Source organism: Arvicola amphibius, chromosome 9 (assembly GCF_903992535.2).
Source record: "Arvicola amphibius chromosome 9, mArvAmp1.2, whole genome shotgun sequence".
Lineage (NCBI taxonomy): Eukaryota > Metazoa > Chordata > Mammalia > Rodentia > Cricetidae > Arvicola > Arvicola amphibius.
In genome coordinates this window covers 117,355,039-117,375,415 of record NC_052055.2, presented here as the reverse complement: position 1 = coordinate 117,375,415, position 20,377 = coordinate 117,355,039, and the positions used below count along the sequence as shown (strand labels likewise).

The 20,377-nt window shown below is 49.0% G+C and overlaps 4 protein-coding genes across 5 annotated transcripts in view; all 4 read right to left on the bottom strand.

The window, feature by feature from the left end:
- The window catches only part of Tspear (thrombospondin type laminin G domain and EAR repeats), a 163,046-nt gene that overhangs the window by 126,731 nt on the left and 15,938 nt on the right, over positions 1-20,377 (bottom strand). The gene's annotated exons all lie outside the window — the stretch shown is intronic.
- Positions 5,927-6,289, bottom strand: LOC119822362 (keratin-associated protein 12-1-like). 2 transcript variants are annotated; one of them, XM_038341540.1, is made up of 2 exons: positions 6,213-6,289; positions 5,927-6,152 (listed from the first exon to the last, which is right to left on the bottom strand). In XM_038341540.1, the coding sequence occupies exons 1-2, from the start codon at positions 6,287-6,289 to the stop codon at positions 5,927-5,929; spliced, it is 303 nt and encodes a 100-aa protein (XP_038197468.1). The 2 variants fall into 2 exon arrangements, with proteins under 2 accessions (XP_038197468.1, XP_038197467.1); XM_038341539.1 differs by having other exon boundaries at positions 5,927-6,166; positions 6,215-6,289.
- On the bottom strand, positions 9,923-10,237 carry LOC119822609 (keratin-associated protein 12-1-like). The gene has a single exon (XM_038342044.1). The coding sequence runs from the start codon at positions 10,235-10,237 to the stop codon at positions 9,923-9,925; it is 315 nt and encodes a 104-aa protein (XP_038197972.1).
- LOC119822608 (keratin-associated protein 12-1-like) lies at positions 14,492-14,836 on the bottom strand. Its single transcript, XM_038342043.1, has 2 exons — positions 14,760-14,836; positions 14,492-14,699 (listed from the first exon to the last, which is right to left on the bottom strand). The coding sequence occupies exons 1-2, from the start codon at positions 14,834-14,836 to the stop codon at positions 14,492-14,494; spliced, it is 285 nt and encodes a 94-aa protein (XP_038197971.1).

Genomic DNA, 20,377 nt, shown 5'->3' with positions numbered 1-20,377 from the left:
CAGGCTGGCTTTGTTGTTGGCTATGTTCCTGTTTTGTTTGTCCTCAGCTTCATGGCTAATTACACCTGCTCCAGCTCCTGCTGGGCCTGAGCTCCCACCCATCCTCCTCTGGGGCCTTCTGGATTCTGCCAAGCTCCATCACTTCCTGGTTTCCTCACACGAGATCCCAGAGATCCAGGCCTCCAGATGTTCTCCCTACAGGATGACAGGCCTTACACACCCACAGAGATCACACTTCTCCCAGGGTTAGGAAGGGTTTGCAGAATGTGGGAGGCTGAACACAGGGAGAACCCTCCCATGAGCCTCAGCTGGAGTCAGAGAGCAGACAGAAGCAGGCATGGAGGGCAGCTCTCTCTTCCAGTGTGGTGTGTGTGTGTGTGTGTGTGTGTGTGTGTGTGTGTGTGTGTGCGCGCGCGCACGCACGCATGCACACATACATGCATGTGTGCACATGGGGTTCAGAATTTGGGTATGTGTATGTGTGAGTCTAAATATGCACATAACCACACACACGTGTGTGTTCAGGACTGTATACCCATGTGTGACCATATGCCACCAAAGCCTGTTCCCTTTTCTATCCAAGACTTACGCAGTCCCTGCCACCTGTACCACATGAACTGCTCCTTGGGCCACCTGCTGTCTGTCCCTTTCCTCAGTGCTGTCTCATCCCTGCCTGCTGCCCTCCCAAGGCTGTGAGAACATGGACCCCCATGTGACTTTGTTGAGATGGACCCTGTGCCTCCTGCCAGCTGACCTGTAAACTGCCAATCCCTAGGGTGCTGCTAGCCCTCCTGCCCTGCCCACTCCTGCTGGTCCCTCCCTTGGTGCTCCTCGGCCTGCTGCTGGTCTCTCCTGTCCAGGCCCTCTAACTCTGGACTTGCTGCTGTAGTTGTGAGCCCAGGTGAGCTCTGGGCCTCCTGGAAGACACTCCTGTGATCCTGTGGAGCTTGGGAGGGCTTCCTCTATCTTCCCTTCCTCCTCTATTCTACTCTGAGCCTGCCTTTTCTCCTTGGCAAACACCGGAATAGCAGAAAGAAAACAGGGAGGCCTGAGGCTGGTGTGGGAAGGTCTGCCTAACAGTACAGAACCAAGTAGGGCACATCTCTGGCCATGTCTGTTAGAACATTTCCAGAGGGATTATTGAGAAGGTAGACCTTCCTTAAATGTGATACTATCCCATTGGCTAGAGACCAGGGAAGAGTGGATGTGGAAAAAGGAAAAATCCAGGCAAGTGCTAGAATTCCTAATTTTCTTTTTCCTGGTCCATCACGGTATGAAGGGCTCTGCTCCACAGCGATGCCCTGAATTCTAAAGCTGAGAGTCAAGATAAGACTCCCCTTCTCTCAGGTGCATTTAAAAATTAACTACTACAATGCAAAAACACAGAAAAGCTGGTATCAGGAAATCAGGACATCGTTGTGAATAACCCTGACAGTTTATCGCTCAGGTGTTCAAAGCTGGTCTGTGAAAGGAATGTGTCATGGTTTGGAACTGTGGGCTGCTGAGGCCTTAGAATTCTGTGAGCAAAGTTTACCCTGAACAACACCTTTCTTGCCTACAATGTCCAACCCTCTAAGGACTCAGGTCAGAATGCCAGTAAAAACACATTCAGACAGTAACGTGTACTTGTGAGGTTTCCGCAGGAAGCTGTATTGGAAGTAGGACTATACATCCTTTGTATTATATTATGGCAAACAATGATTTTGGAAACATTGTATGAGCTGAAATATGTATGCCATGAAGGAAATTAATGACAGCAAAGACTTCATGCAGTTGCATGGTTTTTGCTCGCTGGTTTTAGCCAGATTTACAGTGAGTATCAGGTACAAAGAGTGGAGCAGAAGGGTCTGGAAAACATGCAGTCCAGCCCGAAAGAGAGCAACCTGAAAGTGTGGGTGAGCACAGCGTAGTTGTTAAAGAGACTAGCACCGTTAAAGAAAAACTAATGTCACCTACCTGCTCTTCTACTTCCGGGTACCCATCATCTGTGTCCACAATATGACTTCACATCCAGTGAACACACAGAGGTGCATCTAGTCCCCATCTGTCACTCATTTCACTCTATCAGGTCCCTGCTGGAGATGCTTTCCATGCACCCCTTCTCTCACAGAACCATGCTCTTGCAAAGCATCAAGAGCTGCACTTACTTCTGGGGCTTTGCTGCATGGATGGTTTAGTCCACAAGCCCCTCTGCATGCCCCACACACCTATGGAGCTTAGCAGGTTAAGTTAGCATTGGCCATGTGTATTATCTGGTTAGGTTAGCATTGGCCATGTGTATCATCTGCCAACTAGCAACATCTTCCTCCACAGGGTCCTGTGGCTGACTGGTGGAACCCGGGATTAGCTTTGCAATCATGATGCAATGCCTCCCATGGCCCTCTTTTTTTCCTGGTGGCCTTGATTCAGAGAAGCTTCTAGACCAAAGGAAAGCACTCAGCTGCCTGACAGAGGTATCCTGCACACACGCATTATTCCCTTCCTGAGAAGCTTCCCATGGGCTTAGTCAAAAGGTGCTTAGTCCACCCGTTGCCCCACCATCTTTGTATGGCCACGGCTCCTCATAACCCACAACGAAACTTGCCTACCTAGAAGGGGTTGCCCTATCTATACTCAGATGTATGTGGAAGTGTTTTCATTCACTGTGCCCTCATATGCCCTCATATTCACATGATCTCTGGGGGCCTAGCTACTGTTCAGCCTGGCATCAACACCCCACTGTCTTCCATGTGGCGTTAGTTTTGCAGGCACACTGTAAGTCAGAGCTCTCTGATCATGGAGGCCTGTCCCTACATTTTTAAGAAAAGTCTGAAGAAACAGGAAATGTATAACAGGTTTAGAATATCTGTGAGGAATCCCTGAAAGAGGCCTCTGTGGTGTCATGAGGGTGAAGCTTAAGCTACAATGGGGACCCAAAGGCATTAGAGGTGCCAAGTACATGAGGCATCTGCCAAGGAAAGACAGAGACACAAAGGGGAGTCCGTCAATAGGGGCTCCAATCAGCTAGGGCACGGATGGGGCAGCCCAAGCCCGTGTGAGGTCACATCAGGACTAACCTCGGATCCCCAACATTGTAGGTTTGCTCTTGGCCCTGCTGAGCTCTGGTTGCTGTCTCCCTTCTATGTCTCCTTCGTCCACTCTGGACCGGGGCTGTGTACTCAAGCACTGAATGGTGTGCGCATGTAACTTGATTCTATAGGGACTCATAGTTTACATCGACAGAACCTACTAATACTGCTTTCCTAAATGGACATGTGCCTTAAAATCCCAGTACTCGGGAGGCAGAGGCAGGTGGATCTCTGTGAGTTCAAAGCCAGCCTGGTCTACAGAGTGAGTTCTAGGACAACCAGGGCTACACAGAGAAACCCTGTCTGGAAAAATCAAAATGAACCAGTGGACCTGCTGTCAGAGTCCTTCCAAACGTTTCTATGTTTATGCCCATAGACAGAGGCTGTTCTCAGCCTTGCTCAGAGAAGCAGCTTCCCTTTGCCGTGGGAAGCCATGGATACAAAGATCCGGACTGGTCAAAGTGCTGAAATTAAGAGACTGTTGACTGCTCAGGCCTAGATGAACCACCTATGTTATCTCTTCTCAAAGGCCCAGGGAAGGTCACTGGAGACAAGATGGAGCGGAAAGAATGTCACAGCATGGGGAGGAGCGCTGTAAAACACTGTCTACCACACATGACATGGCTGCTATACTCACAAAGCTAAGTAGTGGCTACCTGGACAAAACCAAAGCTGTCGCTATCCCAGCATGCTTGGGGAGGAGCATAAGAGGCCCCTCCCTCTGCTGAGGAGCTACTACTAGCAGTTAGTGGCTGCTGGGGCATGGGGTCATTTTCTTCAGTAGGGTAGCCACTCAGGTAAGTTCCCCGAGACAGTAAATAACTACTACCCAGCCCTGCACATGCTCATGCAAGCCTTGTTAAACCTTGGGGGGTTATTAAGAAGAGTAGGAGGGGAACACGTCAGGAAGAAGGGACCAGACAAAGTGAGAGGGAAATGGGGCAAAATGAGCAAAACGCATATATAAAATTGTCAAAGATTCTGTAAAAACTACTTTTAAAAATAGTTTCCCTTGATCTGCTAAAGGCACTTAACATTTGAGCTGTGTGGAAACTGTTAAGATTATATATAGGAAGCCGCAGACAGAAGGGGCGATTTTTTTCTTCACTGGGATGGGCATGAATTTTGGGGAGCCAGGGATGCAAAGCTCTGATTTAAAATGGCACATGTGGATGTCAAGTGGACTTTGGCTGACATCTGAGTATGAACCTTCATTGACAGCTTGACTGGATTTAGACTCCCCTAGGAGGCTGAGGCAAACCACTGGACAGGTCCGGGAAGGCTTCTCTAGGCAGGAATAATCGAGGTGGGTATCCCTGTCCCATAGGCTGGAGGGCTGACCTGAATACAAGCACGGCTGAGGAAACAACAGGGCACTGGCATTCCCCCCTCTCTGGTTCCTGATCACCATGATATGAGCTTCTCCACTCTCCTCAGTTATGAGGGAGTGAGCTCGCTAAACCCATGAGTCTTAGGGGTTTTATCAGTATCAAAATCAACTAACACCAAAGGGACAAAGAGGCGTCAGATCTGCGTTCCATGCCTTCCATCGGAAGTGGCGGGAACTTGCAAACTCTCCCCACCCATGGCTCTAAATCCAGTTCCACCTTCTGTCTGAGATCACAGTCGTGTGTGATGAACAGGAGTGTGCAGAGCTCACAAGTGTACAAGGACATACAAGGATGTGTGTGTGTATGTATATGAGTGTGTAAGGCTGTCCGCGCTTAAGGATGCATGCAGGAGGATGTGCATGTTCGAGACAGCTCGTGATGACTGGCTCCTTTCTGGCTCAACTCTATCAACAACCTCCATTTTAAGTATACAGCAAGTCACAAGCCTCCTTGGCTGTTGGGATATATGATCACGTTACAGCTTATAGCTCATCACAATCTGCAGATGTCAAGGAAAAGCCTAAAGCATGACACAGCCAGCAGCAAGAAATCTACAGGGGGACTGTCCCAGGATAACGCCCAACACCAAAACAAAACCAGAGAACCTCGGTCCTGTTCAGCCCAGTAACCTCTATAGGTAACGATCACATGACATTGTAAGAGACCATACTGTAAGCTCACACCTAAGAACCCAGAAACATGTTCATTGTTCATTCAAAGAACCAAGCTATGTGCACACAACTGCAGAAGCAGCTGCCCTGAGCGCTGGTGTCACATGGAGGCTGTGCTTAGTCTGTGTGGTCTGTGTGTTTATTACGTATAATGGATCATCGGTCACAAGAAAATGGGCACCTTTGGACCAGCGATGAGAAGGTAGAAGAGCAACAGCCAAGTTCACATCTCAGATCCCGGCATCCAGAAGCTTACCCGTGGTGAGAAAAGCCACCATGACCCACGACCCACGCTATAAAACCACCAGAGAGGAAACACTGGCTGAGGACAGTGAGCATTCTCCATCCAGGGAGCTCTTGGGGCAAGAGCACTTAGAGGGACTTAGGGTGGGGGACAGAGCCATGAGAGAGAATGAGCCCACAGCAGGGACAACCTCCATTCTAAGTACACAGCAAGTCATGGACCACTCAACGTGCAGGGAGCTGACTACCTCACTTTATTGGGTCACGCCTTCCTTCTGTGTCCCACACCTCGAGGAATTGCTGTGACGCTGGGTCATAAAGAGCATTGACCTTACATCTTTTCCGGTATGGGAGCAGCCGAGAAAGACAGACATGGAACAGGGCAGACATGCGGAATTGAGCTGGAGAAACTGGTTTATTTGGCACTAGAAGCTAGAGATGGCCCTGGAGCCAGGGCACCCTTCCAAAGGGCAAGGAGAGGGGAATCCAGAACCAGCAGCAGAGGAGAAGTGCTAGGAGAAGACGGGTTGTCCCCTCTTCACTGGGGCTCTGGTCAGCAGCAGGTGGGAGTGCTACAGGTAACAGGTCTGCAGACCAGGGTGGGGCAGGAGGGCTGGCAGCACCCGGATGACTGGCAGGAGGAGGTCACACAGACAGGCCGGCAGTTCACAGGCACACACACAGAGGACTGGCAGGAGGGAGCCATGCACACAGTGGGCCTGCAGCTCACAGGCACACAGCAGGCCATCTGGTATCTCACAGGAATGCAGATAGCAGGGCTGCAGCAGGATGACTGGCAAGGGCTGGACACAGAGCAGGAGGGCTGGCAGGGGCTGGACACATAGCAGGATGGCTGGCAGGGGCTGGACACACAGCAGGCAGGCTGGCAGCCTGAGGAGCAGCTGGTGTGGCACATGACTGAGGCAGGATAGTCTAAAGGAGGGTGAGGATGACTGGAGCTCCTTCCTGGGGTGGCTTTTATACCCCACCCAGTGCTCCCTAGCTACCCAGAATGCAGCTGCCCTTCCTTGTTTGCTTTCTTTGTCCTTCCAGGCTGGCTTTGTTGTGTCTGTGTTTCTGTTTTTGTTTTGCTCTCGGCTTCATAGTTAATTATACCTTCAACAAGCTCCTTCCACACCTGGGCTTTTCCAATACCTTCCCTCTTTCAGACTCGCTCTATTGTCATTCATGAGTTCTTTTTGTGATACCCCCAAAGGTCCAGGAGATCAGATACCCCTCCCTACGGAACAATGGTCCTCACGCAACCAAAGACTACACTTCTCCTGTGGTTGGGAAGGGTTTGCAGAAGGGGAAAGGCTGAACACAGGGAGTGTCCTCTGGCAGAGCATGCTGTAGCTCAGAGATGATGTCAGACATCAGATAGGAAGGGCACAGAACATCTGGGAATCAGTGTGTGTGTGTGCATTGTATGTATGCATTGTGTGTGTATGTGTGTGTGGAGAGCCTGCATGTGAAGTAGTGTGAACATGCACATGTGTTCAAACACACATGTGGTTTAGAGTTTGTGCCTGAGTGTATATCTGAGCGTATGTGTGTAGATAGCCATACATGTGTATATAGGACTGTATTTCTATGCGTGACCACTCATGGTAGACCTCTTTCTTCCTCTGCCCAGCCCCCAGCTGCCACATGAATGGCTCCCCAGGCTGTTCCCTGCTTCTCCCCCATCAACCACAACCCACACTAACACTGTAGGAACTGATACTGTCTGGAGGCCCCCACGCCCTGTTGCTGACTCCTGCACGCTGCCTGCTGGGGCTCTGAATTGCCAGTCCTCTGAATGCTGAGCTCTCAAATACTAGGGTTGTCACCATCATAAACTATCTCTCATGACCAGGTAGGGATAGGAGGGAACTCAGCAATCCCCCAACTTCCCTCCCGTGGAGCAGGAGCATACCCACGCTCCTCTTTCCTATTCTCATTGCCATTCTTCTCTCCTGACATTGAATGAAGTTAGACTTTTGCTCAAAGGAATAAATGTATCCAACCCTTGTCCTATTTCTCCTTTCTCGTTTTGTGAACCTGGCCATTGGGGAACATTTCCATAGAAAGAGGCTGGGGCCATGCTGAGGGTAGGGGTGATGGTTTGTCTTCACTGTCCACATGATGGATTTAGAATCTCCTAGAAGGGGCTGAAGAGATGGCTCAGAGATTAAAAGCACTGGCTGCTTTTCCAGAGGTCTTGAATTCAATTCCCAGAACCCATATGGTGGCTCACAACCATATGTAATTGGATCTGATACTCTCTTTGGTGCAATGAAGGCAGAGTAATCATGTACATAAGATGCATAAATAAATAAATCTTTAAGCATCTCCTAGGAGATGGAGCACACCCCAAGATCTGTCTATGTGTTTTGGGGGAAGACTGGCTGAGATGATAGACCTCCTTGACTCTGGAGGTGCCATCCCATGGGCTGAGGGACTAAGGGACTAGACGGACTACACATGGAAATGGAGAAAGCCAAGCCAGCAACACCATTCCTAGTCTGTCATCTCATGGTCCATCAGGACATGAACCACTCTGCTACCCATGATGGACTGAACAGAGGGGATCGCCTGTGCTCACCAGACAGAGGGGATCGCCTGTGCTCACCAGACAGAGGGGATCGCCTGTGCTCACCAGACAGAGGGGATCGCCTGTGCTCACCAGACAGAGGGGATCGCCTGTGCTCACCAGACAGAGGGGATCGCCTGTGCTCAGCAGACAGAGGGGATCGCTTGTGCTCAGCAGACAGAGGGGAACGTTTGTGTTCACCTTGCTCTCCCCTTTTTGTTCAGTCCAGGACACCAGCCCATGGTGGATGCCCCTCACATTTAGGGTGGGTCTCCCCACTTCCACTACCCTAATCTAGACAATTGCTCAAGGCACACCCAGCGATATCTCTTAGAGATTATAGATCCAGCCAAGTCGATAATCAATATTAACCATCAGAGAGTCCCTTTGTTTCTCAGCCTCTCAATCTACTTTCACCTTCCAGTGAGAGACACCAGAATCCATGCATGTGTGAGTGTATGGCACACAAGGGTACGTGCATACACGTAGGTGTTTCAGGAAATGTGGCTATGTTTGAGGGAGTGTACATATATGTACGCATGCATGTGTGTGTGTGTATGTGTGTGGCTGTGTAGTGTGTGTGCACATTAAACATGAAGGAGGCACAGAAATGTGTGTAAGATTATCATGCCTGATTTTTTTATACAAGAGCAGGCTTCTCTGTGTGTGATTGCATGTCACTGTGTGAATTTGAGTGCATGAGGGAGTGTGTATAAGAGTGCATATGTGTGCATTGGCCTGTGTGTACACATGAAGTGGGGTGTGTATGTCCAGGGCTATTATCCCATGATGACTGATTCTACTTCTGATTTAGTTTCATTCAGATCCCCTATTTAACCAACACAGTGCATCCTTGACCATGTAGGCATCTGGGTTATAAAATGACTTTAACAACTGATGGATTAAGCAAGCCAGCCATCAGTGAGAACTCCACAGAGAGGTTGATTCAGGACAGTATGCAGGACTTCAGCAGAGCTGAGGAGCTGCACACTTGCTTTCTATGAGGAATGAGCACAGCAGACTGAAGGAGGCTGGGGGTAAAGCTTTGCACTGGAGAGAGGGGGACCACAAGAGAGAGTGGCCCCAGTATGTTGGCATTGTTACTATGAGTGGCACAAAAGTGCTAGTCTGAGGCACAGAATGCAGCTAACTCGATTCACTGAAAACACAGGACAGAGTTCACCCAACTTTAGAAGCAGCTGGAGCAAGACACCAGTGGAACTTAAACAATGTGTCCAGCGTCCATACCAGAAGTGATAGGAAGTGTTTATGGTATCTGGTCATCTTTCAAAAACTATGGCATGCCACGGTGCAGGGGGTTGACAAGTTCAGATCACGGAACCAAGACCCAGCTTTCGAAAGCAGCCAGGCAGGAAGAAAGTCACTGTGACTCGTGGCACAGGACATCCCAAGAGAAGAGGGAAATGCAGCCCTGGACAATCCAGCCGCTCTAACAACTGCTACCTATGCTGTGCCTGTAGTATTGGGGAAGGAGAACCAGGGGAGGCAGGATGGAGCCACAGGAGATGAGAGTCCATGGCAGGGGCCATATGTTCAAGAGCAGACAGACAGGACAGGGAAATGACCACATCTACTTCATCAGGCCATGTTCTCTGTCCTACACTCTACCTCATGAAGAGCCGCTATGAGGCTGGATCAAAGAGAGCGCTGATATTGCATGCTTTCTGAGGGTAAGGCAGCTATGCAGACAGACAGGAACCAAGACAGACACAGAGTTGCCCAGAGAAGCCACTTTATTTGGCACAGGGGGTAAGAGAAGGACATTTGAGGTAGGACATTCTCAGAGAAGGGCAAGTCAGGGGAATCTGGTCACTTCTGCATTATCTCGCAGTTTCAGGGTGTGCTGGGCATGCTTCCCCACTTGCCTCATGCCAAACCCACAGTCACAGAAGGAGGTGGGTAGGAATAGATGTGTCCTGTCTATGGTGACAGCAGTTGATTTGAAGACACTGGTTAGCAGCAGGAGGGTCTGCAGACCAGGGTGGGGCAGGAGGGCTGGCAGCACCCAGATGACTGGCAGGAGGAGGTCACACAGACAGGCCGGCAGCTCACAGGCACACACACAGACGACTGGCAGGAGGGAGTCATGCACACAGTGGGCCTGCAGCTCACGGGCACATAGCAGGCCGCCTGGTATCTCACAGGAATGCAGATAGCAGGCCTGCAGCAGGATGACTGGCAGGGGCTGGACACAGAGCAGGAGGGCTGGCAGGGGCTAGACACACAGCAGGCAGGCTGGCAGCCTGAGGAGCAGCTGGTGTGGCACATGGTGGAAGCTGGTTTGGTCTGGAAGAGGGTGAAGATGTCTGGAGCTCCTTCCTGGGGTGGCTTTTATACCCCACTCAGTGCTCCCCAACTACCCAGAATGCAGCTGCTCTTCCTTATTTGCTTCCTTTGTCCTCCCAGGCTGGCTTTGTTGTTGGCTATGTTCCTGTTTTGTTTGTCCTCAGCTTCATGGCTAATTACACCTGCTCCAGCTCCTGCTGGGCCTGAGCTCCCACCCATCCTCCCCTGAGGCCTTCTGGATTCTGCCAAGTTCCATCACTTCCTGGTTTCCTCACACGAGATCCCAGAGATCCAGGCATCCAGATGTTCTCCCTACAGGATGACAGGCCTTACACACCCACAGAGATCACACTTCTCCCAGGGTTAGGAAGGGCTTGCAGAATGTGGGAGGCTGAACACAGGGAGAACCCTCCCATGAGCCTCAGCTGGAGTGAGAGAGCAGACAGAAGCAGGCATGGAGGGCAGCTCTCTCTTCCAGTGTGTGTGTGTGTGTGTGTGTGTGTGTGTGTGTGTGCGCGCGCGCGCGCGCATGCACACACACATGCATATGTGCACATAGGGTTCAGAGTTTGTGCATGTGTATGTCTGAGTATAAATGCATGCATAATCATACATGTGTGTCCAGGAATGTATGTCTACATGTGACAATATGCTACAAAAGCCTGTTCCCTTTTCCACCAAAGCCTTCCCCAGTCCCAGCCACCTGTGCCACATGAACTGTTCCTCAGGCCACCTGCTATATGTCCCATTCCTCTGTGCTGCCTCATCCCTGCCTGCTGCCCTCCCAAGGTGTGAGAAGTGCTGCCACAGTCACACACACACACACACACACACACACACACGCCAGTATGCCTCTGTTGAGATGGACCCTGTGCCCTGTGTCTGCCTCTGGCCAGCTGACCTATGGTGAAGCTGTAAGCTGCCAGTCCCCCAGGTGCTCCTCACCCTACCAGCCCCTCCCTTTTGGCTCATCTGCCTGCTGCTGGCCTCTCCTTTTCAGGCTCTCAAACCCTGGACCCGCCTACATGAGAACTCCTGCTTCCTAGTCTTCTTGTCTTTCCTTGCAATTTTAAAGAAAACTAGAGCTCCCTGCGTGATCCAAGTTTTTGACTCTCATTCTTTTTCTGCTTTCCCTTCTTCTGAACTCCCCTCAGGACCCCACCCCCAGATCCTAGCACCCAGAAGGAGGCGTGGAGAGGCCTGAGGGCCAGCCAACGCTATGGAGGGACCATATATAGTAAGAAGGTCCATCTTCACTATCAATCTGAATAGGTTTAGAATCTCCTAGGTACAGAGGTACATCTTCAGCATGCCGTGAGTATTTCCAGGGAGAATTAACTGAGAGTCTAGACTGTGCTTGAAGGAGGTGGCTCCCTACAGTGGGTCAGGATAGAAGTGGACAAAAAAGAGAGCCACTCAGTTACAAGCATTTGCCTCTCTCCTCTGTGACCCAGTGTGACTGTTGTGTTCCCCCGTGGCAGACTGAACTCTCTGGACCCAAGAGCTAAAAATCTCCCTCAGCCCTTTAAGCTGCTTTATTCAATACAGGTATGCAAAAATAACTGATACAGAAAACTGGCCAGAGAAGTCAGGATACTGCTGTGACTAGCCCTGACTCTGTGGTTCTTAGGCCTTTGACTGGTGTCTGGACTGACAGTATAGTTTTGACCTACGAACTTTAGATGCTATAGCTGTTTATGCTGCAGCTCAAACGCTATTCAAAGAACTAGTAAGGCATCCAGGTAAGAACTCAAGACCAGAACACCAACAGAAATTCGACAGAAGGATGTGCTCATCAAATTTCAGGATGCTGTTGGGAACTGGACCAGAGACCATCCATAGGATATTCTGCAAGAGAATTTCTGTATACCCAGAAGTGAGTATAGAGCTGGGCTGATAGTGGTGGCTAAATTAACCATGTCTAATAAATTTCAAGACAACAAAGAATTTGCACAGTGGCTTGGTTATTGCTGGGGGCTTTTAGACAGATTTACACTGAGAATCAAGAACTAAAAGCAGAGCAGATGATTAGAAAACCATGCAGCCCATGCAGAAAGGGAGCAATCAGAAAGCCATGGCTGAGGAGGGTGTGCTTGTTAAAAGGATTAGCACCATTAAAGGGAAGCCAACCGCTTCATCCTAGGACAACAGAAAATTGGCCAGACCCTACCCATCAAAGGCTCCAGAAGGAGAACATGAGCCAAGATCAATCCTGTCCCTTTTAAGTGTTCTGTACTTTATTGTGTCACAGTGATGAGAAAAGTCAACACTGCAGGACTGGCGGGGCCTCTGCCTGTGCCTCTGGGTAGCAGAGAGACATTCTTCACCTCCACCTCTCAGATGAGAGACCAGAATGATGCACAGGCGTGCCTGAGTGAGAGGCCGTGCGTGCACAGCATGGCTGTGTGTCTGCAGAAGCATGCATACATGTGGAGAAGTGTGAATGTGTGTGTACTAAAACACACGGGTGTGGGAATGTGTGTTTAAGTATGAGTACCTGAGTATATTGGTATGAATGAACATATACACATGGGCGTGTGATTGTTTTTCATGTGTATCCTCTATGTTTGTGAGGGTTTGAGTACAAGATTATATGTGTGTGCATGGGTCTGAGGGTACACCGTAGGTGCATGGAGTGTGCTGTCTGTGCGGGGCAATTAGTCAGGTTTGGGGAAAGTGCTTATTTAAATAGCACAGTGGATCCCTGATGACTTTGGATGCTAAGGGATAAAACATTTGCAATTGATGTCTGATGGCCAGCCTGCAAAAAATAAAGAAAAATGTCAAGGCAGTCAAGAGTGAGAACTCTAGGACCACAGGTCCAGGATGATGTCATGGGATGCAGCAGAGGATGCGACCCCAATGCCTGCCTGTCTCAGGAACTTCCACAAGGAACAGTCACTTCAGACTGCAGAGACAGGGCATAGAACCAGCCAATGGAAGCGGTCATCAACACTTCCCCAGAGGGAAACCTTCCCCAAAACTATAACTGTGCTGGCCCATCTCCGTTGTTAGCATAACAGAATTTAAGGTCACCATAGAAACGTGCTTCTGGGTATGCTGATGATTACATTTCCACAAAGGCTTCACGGAGGAGAAAGGACTCCCCTAAGGGTCGGCAGCACAAGCACTGTTCTATGGGCCTGGATTCCAGAACAAATGAAAAGGAGGAAGTGAACCAAGCCTGCGTGCCTCACTCTCTGCTTCCTGACTGCGGATGCAATGTCATCAACCACCTCAGCCCCTTGTCAGCGTGACTGCCCCATCGTGAAGAACTGCACCCTCAAACTGCAAGCCAACATAAATCCTTCCTTCAGGTTACTTTCATTAGATATTTTGTCCCAGGAAGAGAGACAGAAACTAATACAATCACTGAAAACCATCTGAAAGAGAAAGCACGCATCAGAACACACAGTAGTGACCCACACCATGATGTGAAAAGATACAGAACAGTACATCTGGTTTCAGCAGGGGCCACCCCAAGAAGTTAGTGGGACAAGCGTGTACTAACTGCCTTATAGTAAAGGGACTAGATGTGTGACTGTCATATTGTAATTAATCAACGGTAAGAAAATGGGCATAAATTTCTCCAGTACTGAGAAAGTGATTTGGAGCACAATAGTTTGTATAAGTGAAATTCAAACACCGCAAAGCTGCTCAGTAGGAAGAAAGTCACTGTGACCTGGGACACAGGACATTCCCAGAGGAAACAGAAAACCATTCATAAACACTGTAGGGCTCACCATGCACGAGTCCCCGCTACAGGTGCCATGGGAAATGCAAGCATAAGCAGACACTGCAGGGTGGTGCAGTGAGTCCATCACAGGGGCCACAGGGATGCCAGACGCATAAACCCACCCGCTCATCAACCTTGTCTCCACCCTGCGCGCTTCCTTCTAAGGAACCGTGGTGAGGCTGCATCATAGACACCCCGATCTTCCATGCCTCCTGGTGCCAATGAAGGCAGGAAGGAGACAAGAACCAGGACAGAAATGCATAGATGACTAGAGAAGTTACTTTATTTGGCACATGGGTAAAAGAAGGATCCTGGAGCCAGAACATCCGTAGAGAAGGGCAGAGAGAAAGGTATCTCTGTCATTCTGCTGTGTTCTCTCCCAAGTTCCAGGGCGAGCTATGTGTGCTTCCAACCTATTTCAGGTGCAGAGCCACCGCCACAGAGGGAGGGGAATAGATGTGTTCCATTTGCACTGGCAGAAGCTGGTTTGGAGACACTGGTCAGCAGCAGGAGGGTCTGCAGACCAGGGTGGGGCAGGAGGGCTGGCAGCACCCGGATGACTGGCAGGAGGAGGTCACACAGACAGGCCGGCAGCTCACAGGCACACACACAGACGACTGGCAGGAGGGAGTCATGCACACAGTGGGCCTGCAGCTCACGGGCACACAGCAGGCCATCTGGTATCTCACAGGAATGCAGATAACAGGCCTGCAGCAGGATGACTGGCAAGGGCTGGACACAGAGCAGGAGGGCTGGCAGGGGCTGGACACATAGCAGGATGGCTGGCAGGGGCTGGTCACACAGCAGGCAGGCTGGCAGCCTGAGGAGCAGCTGGTGTGGCACATGATAGAGGCTGGCTGGTCTGGAGGAGGGTGGGAATGACTGGAGCTCCTGCCCAGGGTGGCTTTTATACCCAGCCCAGTGTCCCAGAACACCCAGAATGCATCTGGTCTTCCTTGTTTGCTTCCTCTGTCCTCCCAGGTTGGCTTTGCTGTTGTCCTTGCTCTTGCTTGCCCAACTCCATGACTAATGCAGCTCTCTGGCTGCTGCTACATTAGGCTCCCAAGCCAACCTCTCCTGGTACTGTGTGGATTTGTCAATGCCCCATGAGTTCCTGATTTCCTTACATGGGGCTTCCAGAAGTCCAGGAGTTCAGATAACTCCCCTGTCGGACAACAGTCCTGCCCTGTGGCATGACAGTCCTCCTACAACCATAGTGATTATTCTCCTAGACCTGTAAATACAGTGAGTGTCCTCATCCATCCGTGTCCTGGGGAAAGGCAGGTTGGACCAGCCACACCCTTGGAAAGCAGGTAAAGTCAATATAGGCTCACAGGGAGCACAGCTGGTCCTCCTTTTGATGTGTTTTGCAGTGAGCCATAAGTACCATCAGGAAAGGTGGGATCTTGAGTGGAGGCTGGGTAGATTTTCCACATTTGTACCCCCACAGAGTTTAAAACCAGACCTACACAAGCTCAAAATAACCAACTAGCTGGCTGTCTGTTTGAATAAAACCCATAGTCACAAGAAGATAATAGAACCCAGAGTCTCCAAACATATTTCATAAGTAACCAGATATAATAGATTTTGTGATATAAATCACCTTCATAAGTAAAAGCAACCAGCAGAAAGAATCCGGGATGATCTCATTACAGAGACAGTCAGTGACCACAGCAGCTGTTCTAAGCCCAAAGATCAAAGAAAAATATTATCTTCATGAGTGAATAGGTAGAGACTCCCAGGAGGGACGTAGAATTAATCAAACAAAGGAAGTTCTAAAACTGAGATGTACAATAGCTGAAATTTAAATACACATTGGACAAATCTGATAGAAGATGAAAGAAGGATGAAATATCATTCCATCAAACAGAAATTATTCCATCAAAAACAGATGAGTTTAAAAAGAAGGAGAATTTAAGTGCTGGAGAGATGGCACAGCAAGAAAAGGCACATGAGCCCCCAACCCTGATGACCTGAGCTCAGTCCTGAACCAATATGGTGGAAAGGATAGACAGAGACAAATCGTTCTTCCTCCCCTACCTCTCTCACACACACACAGTGTTGGGTCCTAATCCTCAGAAGATAGCACTATCTGTCAGAAGTGCGGACGGAGAAACGGAAGGATGAGACAGTGAGGGAAACGCAGAGGGGCAGACAGAGACTGCACAAGAGAGATGCAAGGGTAGGACCAGAATGCCTTCGGGAGGGAAGACACTGACAAGTGACGTATCTGATAAAGCTAATAACCAGACTGTGGAAAGAATTCCTACAGCAAAAGGACACACCAGCACCAAGCAGGCCGAAGATTGAACGCTCATTTCTCCAGGGAAAACACACAAATGGCCAAGGTTCATTAAAGACAAGCTATCACAGTTGAGATGCACTGTGTCTCACTTTGGGGGTTGGTAGCAGTGTTTAAAAAGGAAGGCACGCGCTAGCACCTGTGGGAGTTTGGAGCCCATCTGCATTCCCAGTGGGGTGGAGGGTAGAACAGATACCAGATCTCCAGGGCACACTGGAGATTCCTCAAAAGAGACACAGTTACTGTATGAACCAACAGACACACCCCTGAGAAGTAAAGGGCACCCTAAAGTTTTTTACAGGGTCTTGCTCTATTTCCTAGCACAGACACAGGGTCAGCCTTTGGCTTTGAAGGTGACATCTGGCCCTAACCACACAGTCCACTACTTAGAAAGATATTTGACCTGAATCTTCACCCACCAAGAGTATCTGCACATCCAAGCCTTAGTTGGGACCCAGTGTTCAAACGTCTAAACCTGTAGGAATGCTCCACATTGGAACCACAACACTCTACCCCATATACTCGTTGCCATCTCATAAATCAGAATGTGTTCGGGCTATCTCTTAAGGGTCTTCATGATCTCAACAGTTCTAACATGATTCAGAGGCATTTGTTAGGTCTCCTCTGACTCAAGGCAGCTCTTCATTGTGAGCTCTGGAAAGTAAGTAAATAAATAAGTCACATGTTTATAGTATACACAAACACATGAGCATTCACATTGCAGAAGGGGAGGATGATGAGGAAAGATGACACCGAAGTAAGACTGGACACCAGCAGAGCACATATTAAACACCACAGCTCCATAGCTGTCATCTTGGGCTCATGATGACATCATATAGGCTCCAACAAACTTGGCAACCCTGCCCCCTAGCTCTGATGCCTGCCACACACACAGCCTCTCTCTCTCTCTCTCTCTCTCTCTCTCTCTCTCTCAGGTCAGCCCCCACCCTGTGTCTGCACACTTCCCCTTAACAGGCACTCCATGTTCCTGGCTTCTCCACCATCTTGGGATCTCCACTGTAACTAAAGCTTCACCTTTGCAACTTCGTGTGGAGAATGCTTAGGGCAACCCTGCTCCCTATTGCCTAGCCTCTAGAATAGGCTTTGCTCTAGAACCTTGGTGCAAGCTTTAATGACTCTTGTATCTTGCATGCCTCCACAACCAGACTCTGTACAAGTACCCTCCTTTTAGAAGAAAGGTATTTTTTATACATTTTATTTATTTATTCTTATGTCTATGGGTGTTTTGCCTGCATGTATATCTATATATTATGTGCATACCTGGTTCCTATGGAAGCCAGAAGTGTTTAATAACCTGGGATTAGAGTTACAGATGGTTGTGAGCTGTTATGTGTGTGCTGGGAATCGAACCCAGGTCCTCTATAAGAGTAGCTAGTGCTCTTAACCACTGAGCCATCTCTCCAACCCAAGTTTGCCTTTTTACATCTTGGTGATTTCATTGATTGGGATCATGTCTTCAAGGTCCCTTTCTTCTGAGTGGAAAAAAAATGCTTGACTTTCTTTTTATGGTGCTAATCTCTTTGACAGTTAAAGCTGATTTGCCTGCACCTCCCATGCCCACCCCACCTAAAATGTTAACTCCACCTACCTACACTTCTTCCTGTCCAAATGTCACCATTTTATAGTGTTGAAAACCTGGCTAAAGGCAGCCAGCAACAGTCATGCCACAGCCTTAATGTTATACATCTTAAAATTACCTCTTCCAAACAATTAGTCAAATGCATTTAAATTCAGCTTCACTTACATTCTCAAAACCCAAGCAAAACGTAACCAGATTCCTTGCCAGAGGTAGCGCCAAAAGTCTCTAGTCCTTGCTTCCATGCAAAGCCTTACAGGGAGGATCCTCACTGCAACATCTCTCTCAGCTTCCTGGTCTTCTGAACTCCCAACAGAATATCCCTCTGAGTTCTGTTCAGAGTATTCTAGAACTTCTCTAGTCTACAGCTCCAGTTTCTTCCACATTCCTCCCCCACGCCATTCCAAAGACCAAAAAGCCATGTGGTCAGGTGTTGTGGGATTTCCTTCTGGGTGATGCAAAGATTAACAGAGCTGGGTTAATTTAAGATATAAGAGCTAGCTAAAAAAGATGCCTAAACTATTGACCAAGCAGTGATTTAATTAATATAGTTTCTGTGAGATCATTTCAGGTCTGGGTGTCCAGGAACAAATGAGCAGTCTTTGCCAACAGTCAAGTTTATGACAACAAAAACCCCACTCCTGGTGTTATTCTTTTGGTCCCCGCCCCTTTCCACGCCCACTCCCAGCGACCTCTGGTCTCTTGGAGTCATCCTGAATCTTTTCTCTTCCCTCTCTCTCTTCTCACTGCCCCCCCTCCCTCTTTCTCCCTCTCTCCTTTAATAAAGCTTTATGTCTATTTTCTGTGTCTGTGCCGTTAACCCGCAGCTGCACCGCCTGTTCACCGGCTGCCCTGGTCACACGGGTTCTGCGAGTCTCCAGCTATGCGCAGCTGCCCAGCTACTAAGTCTTTAACAACAAAATTGGTGCCACGTGACCCCCGAACCAGGTTGCTTTTCCACTCTTGCCACCGGCTTCCCGGCTCACTCGGTGAGTGTCCCCCCCCCCCCACGGTTGCTCCCTTTGCCAGGGTCCTGTGGATTGGACTGGTCCCGAGGACCAATCCACCCGCGCATTAGCACTGCACGCTTTCCGGGTCCTCGGTTTATCTGTTTTTCCACCTCTTTTCTTTACTTTTTTCTTCTCTCAACGGTTAACCGCCACTCGGAGCGGCTCCCTCTGGCCTCTCTGGGTTCTGGGTTGCCAGAATCCAGCTAGGTCATAGCACTCAGGTCACGGGACCCGGGTGTTCGCACGGCTCTGCATCCCGCCTATATTTCTTTCAGAAGACGTTCTGATATAGGCCCTGGGTGCTTCCCGCGGGTTTTCACCATTTTGGCTCAGGATAGCAACCGGCTCTCCGGCTTTTAAACTTCCAGCTGGCTTTTTTAATTCCAGCCGTGGCGTGGTGCGGTTTTTGTTTTTTTTTTTCCGGTTTCAGCCTTTTGCGCCTCCCCTCTGCGGCTTCTGTTATGTCATGGCGGCTCAGCAACAGAGCAGATCATGCCTTTAGGTCCCTCTCATTAAACTTAAAGTTCTTACAGCTCAAAAATTGTAACTTTTTTCCTGCAACACGTGGCTGCCGCCATCTTGGCTGAGAGCCAAGTCAGGTGACCAAGCTCTCCCAATTTCACCCTGCCTCTTCACCAGGTCTTCACTAAAATTCTCCTGTTAACTCTGCTACATGTGTTTTGTGCAAATGGTATGTCTCTGATAGGGCCCATCAGAGTCATCCACGTTGCTCAATTCCTGTTCACTCTATGTATAATAATTGTTCATTACATCTCATTTCAGATTACAAAATCCTAAGTCTCATATTTTAAACTGGTATGTACTTTTAAGTCTCTTACGAAAATGCCTTAAGCTGTTCTCTACCATTGTCAATTCTGACATTAACCTTCCATTGCCAGCAGTTTCTTTCTGCCTTTTTACAAGTCTGGATCTTACCTGTTAAGAGCCAGTATACTGCAGCTATATTTAATCCAGCCCTCAACTGCTCAGAGATCTAGGGAATGTGATATTTAAATATTTAATTATTAAAAACTTTTCATGGGGGCTGGAGAGATGGCTCAGAGGTTAAGAGCACTGGCTGCTCTTCCAGAGGTCCTGAGTTCAATTCCCAGCAACCACACGGTGGCTCACAACCATCTGTAATGGGGTCTGGTGCCCTCTTCTGGCCTGCAGGCATACACACAGGCAGAATATTGTATACATAATAAATAAATAAATGAATATTTAAAAAAAAAAAAAAAAAAAAAAAAAAAAACTTTTCATAACGAAAAGAGACAGGTTGGCTCCTAGCAGCAGCTCTCTGCTCCCTCCAAAGAAGACAGACGCACGCAGAACAACATCCTACAGTTTGCTTCGACTGCCAAGCGCTGACCATTAGACAAAACTGCCTTTCATCCAAAGACCTCCAGACGTGGACAGAATCACTGGAATCGACAAGCCTAGCTTTTCAGGTCAAGGTAGGCCTGTCTTCCTACAG

Coding starts and splice junctions, on each gene's coding strand:
- LOC119822362 (XM_038341539.1), bottom strand. CDS start 6,289: ATGTGCCACACCAGCTGCTCCTCAGGCTGCCAGCCTGCCTGCTGTGTG. Junction 6,167..6,214: donor CCTGCCAGCCATCCTGCTAT/GTGTCCAGCCCC, acceptor AGCCCTTGCCAG/TCATCCTGCTGCAGCCCTGC.
- LOC119822609 (XM_038342044.1), bottom strand. CDS start 10,237: ATGTGCCACACCAGCTGCTCCTCAGGCTGCCAGCCTGCCTGCTGTGTG.
- LOC119822608 (XM_038342043.1), bottom strand. CDS start 14,836: ATGTGCCACACCAGCTGCTCCTCAGGCTGCCAGCCTGCCTGCTGTGTG. Junction 14,700..14,759: donor TGCCAGCCATCCTGCTATGT/GTCCAGCCCCTG, acceptor ATCCTGCTGCAG/GCCTGTTATCTGCATTCCTG.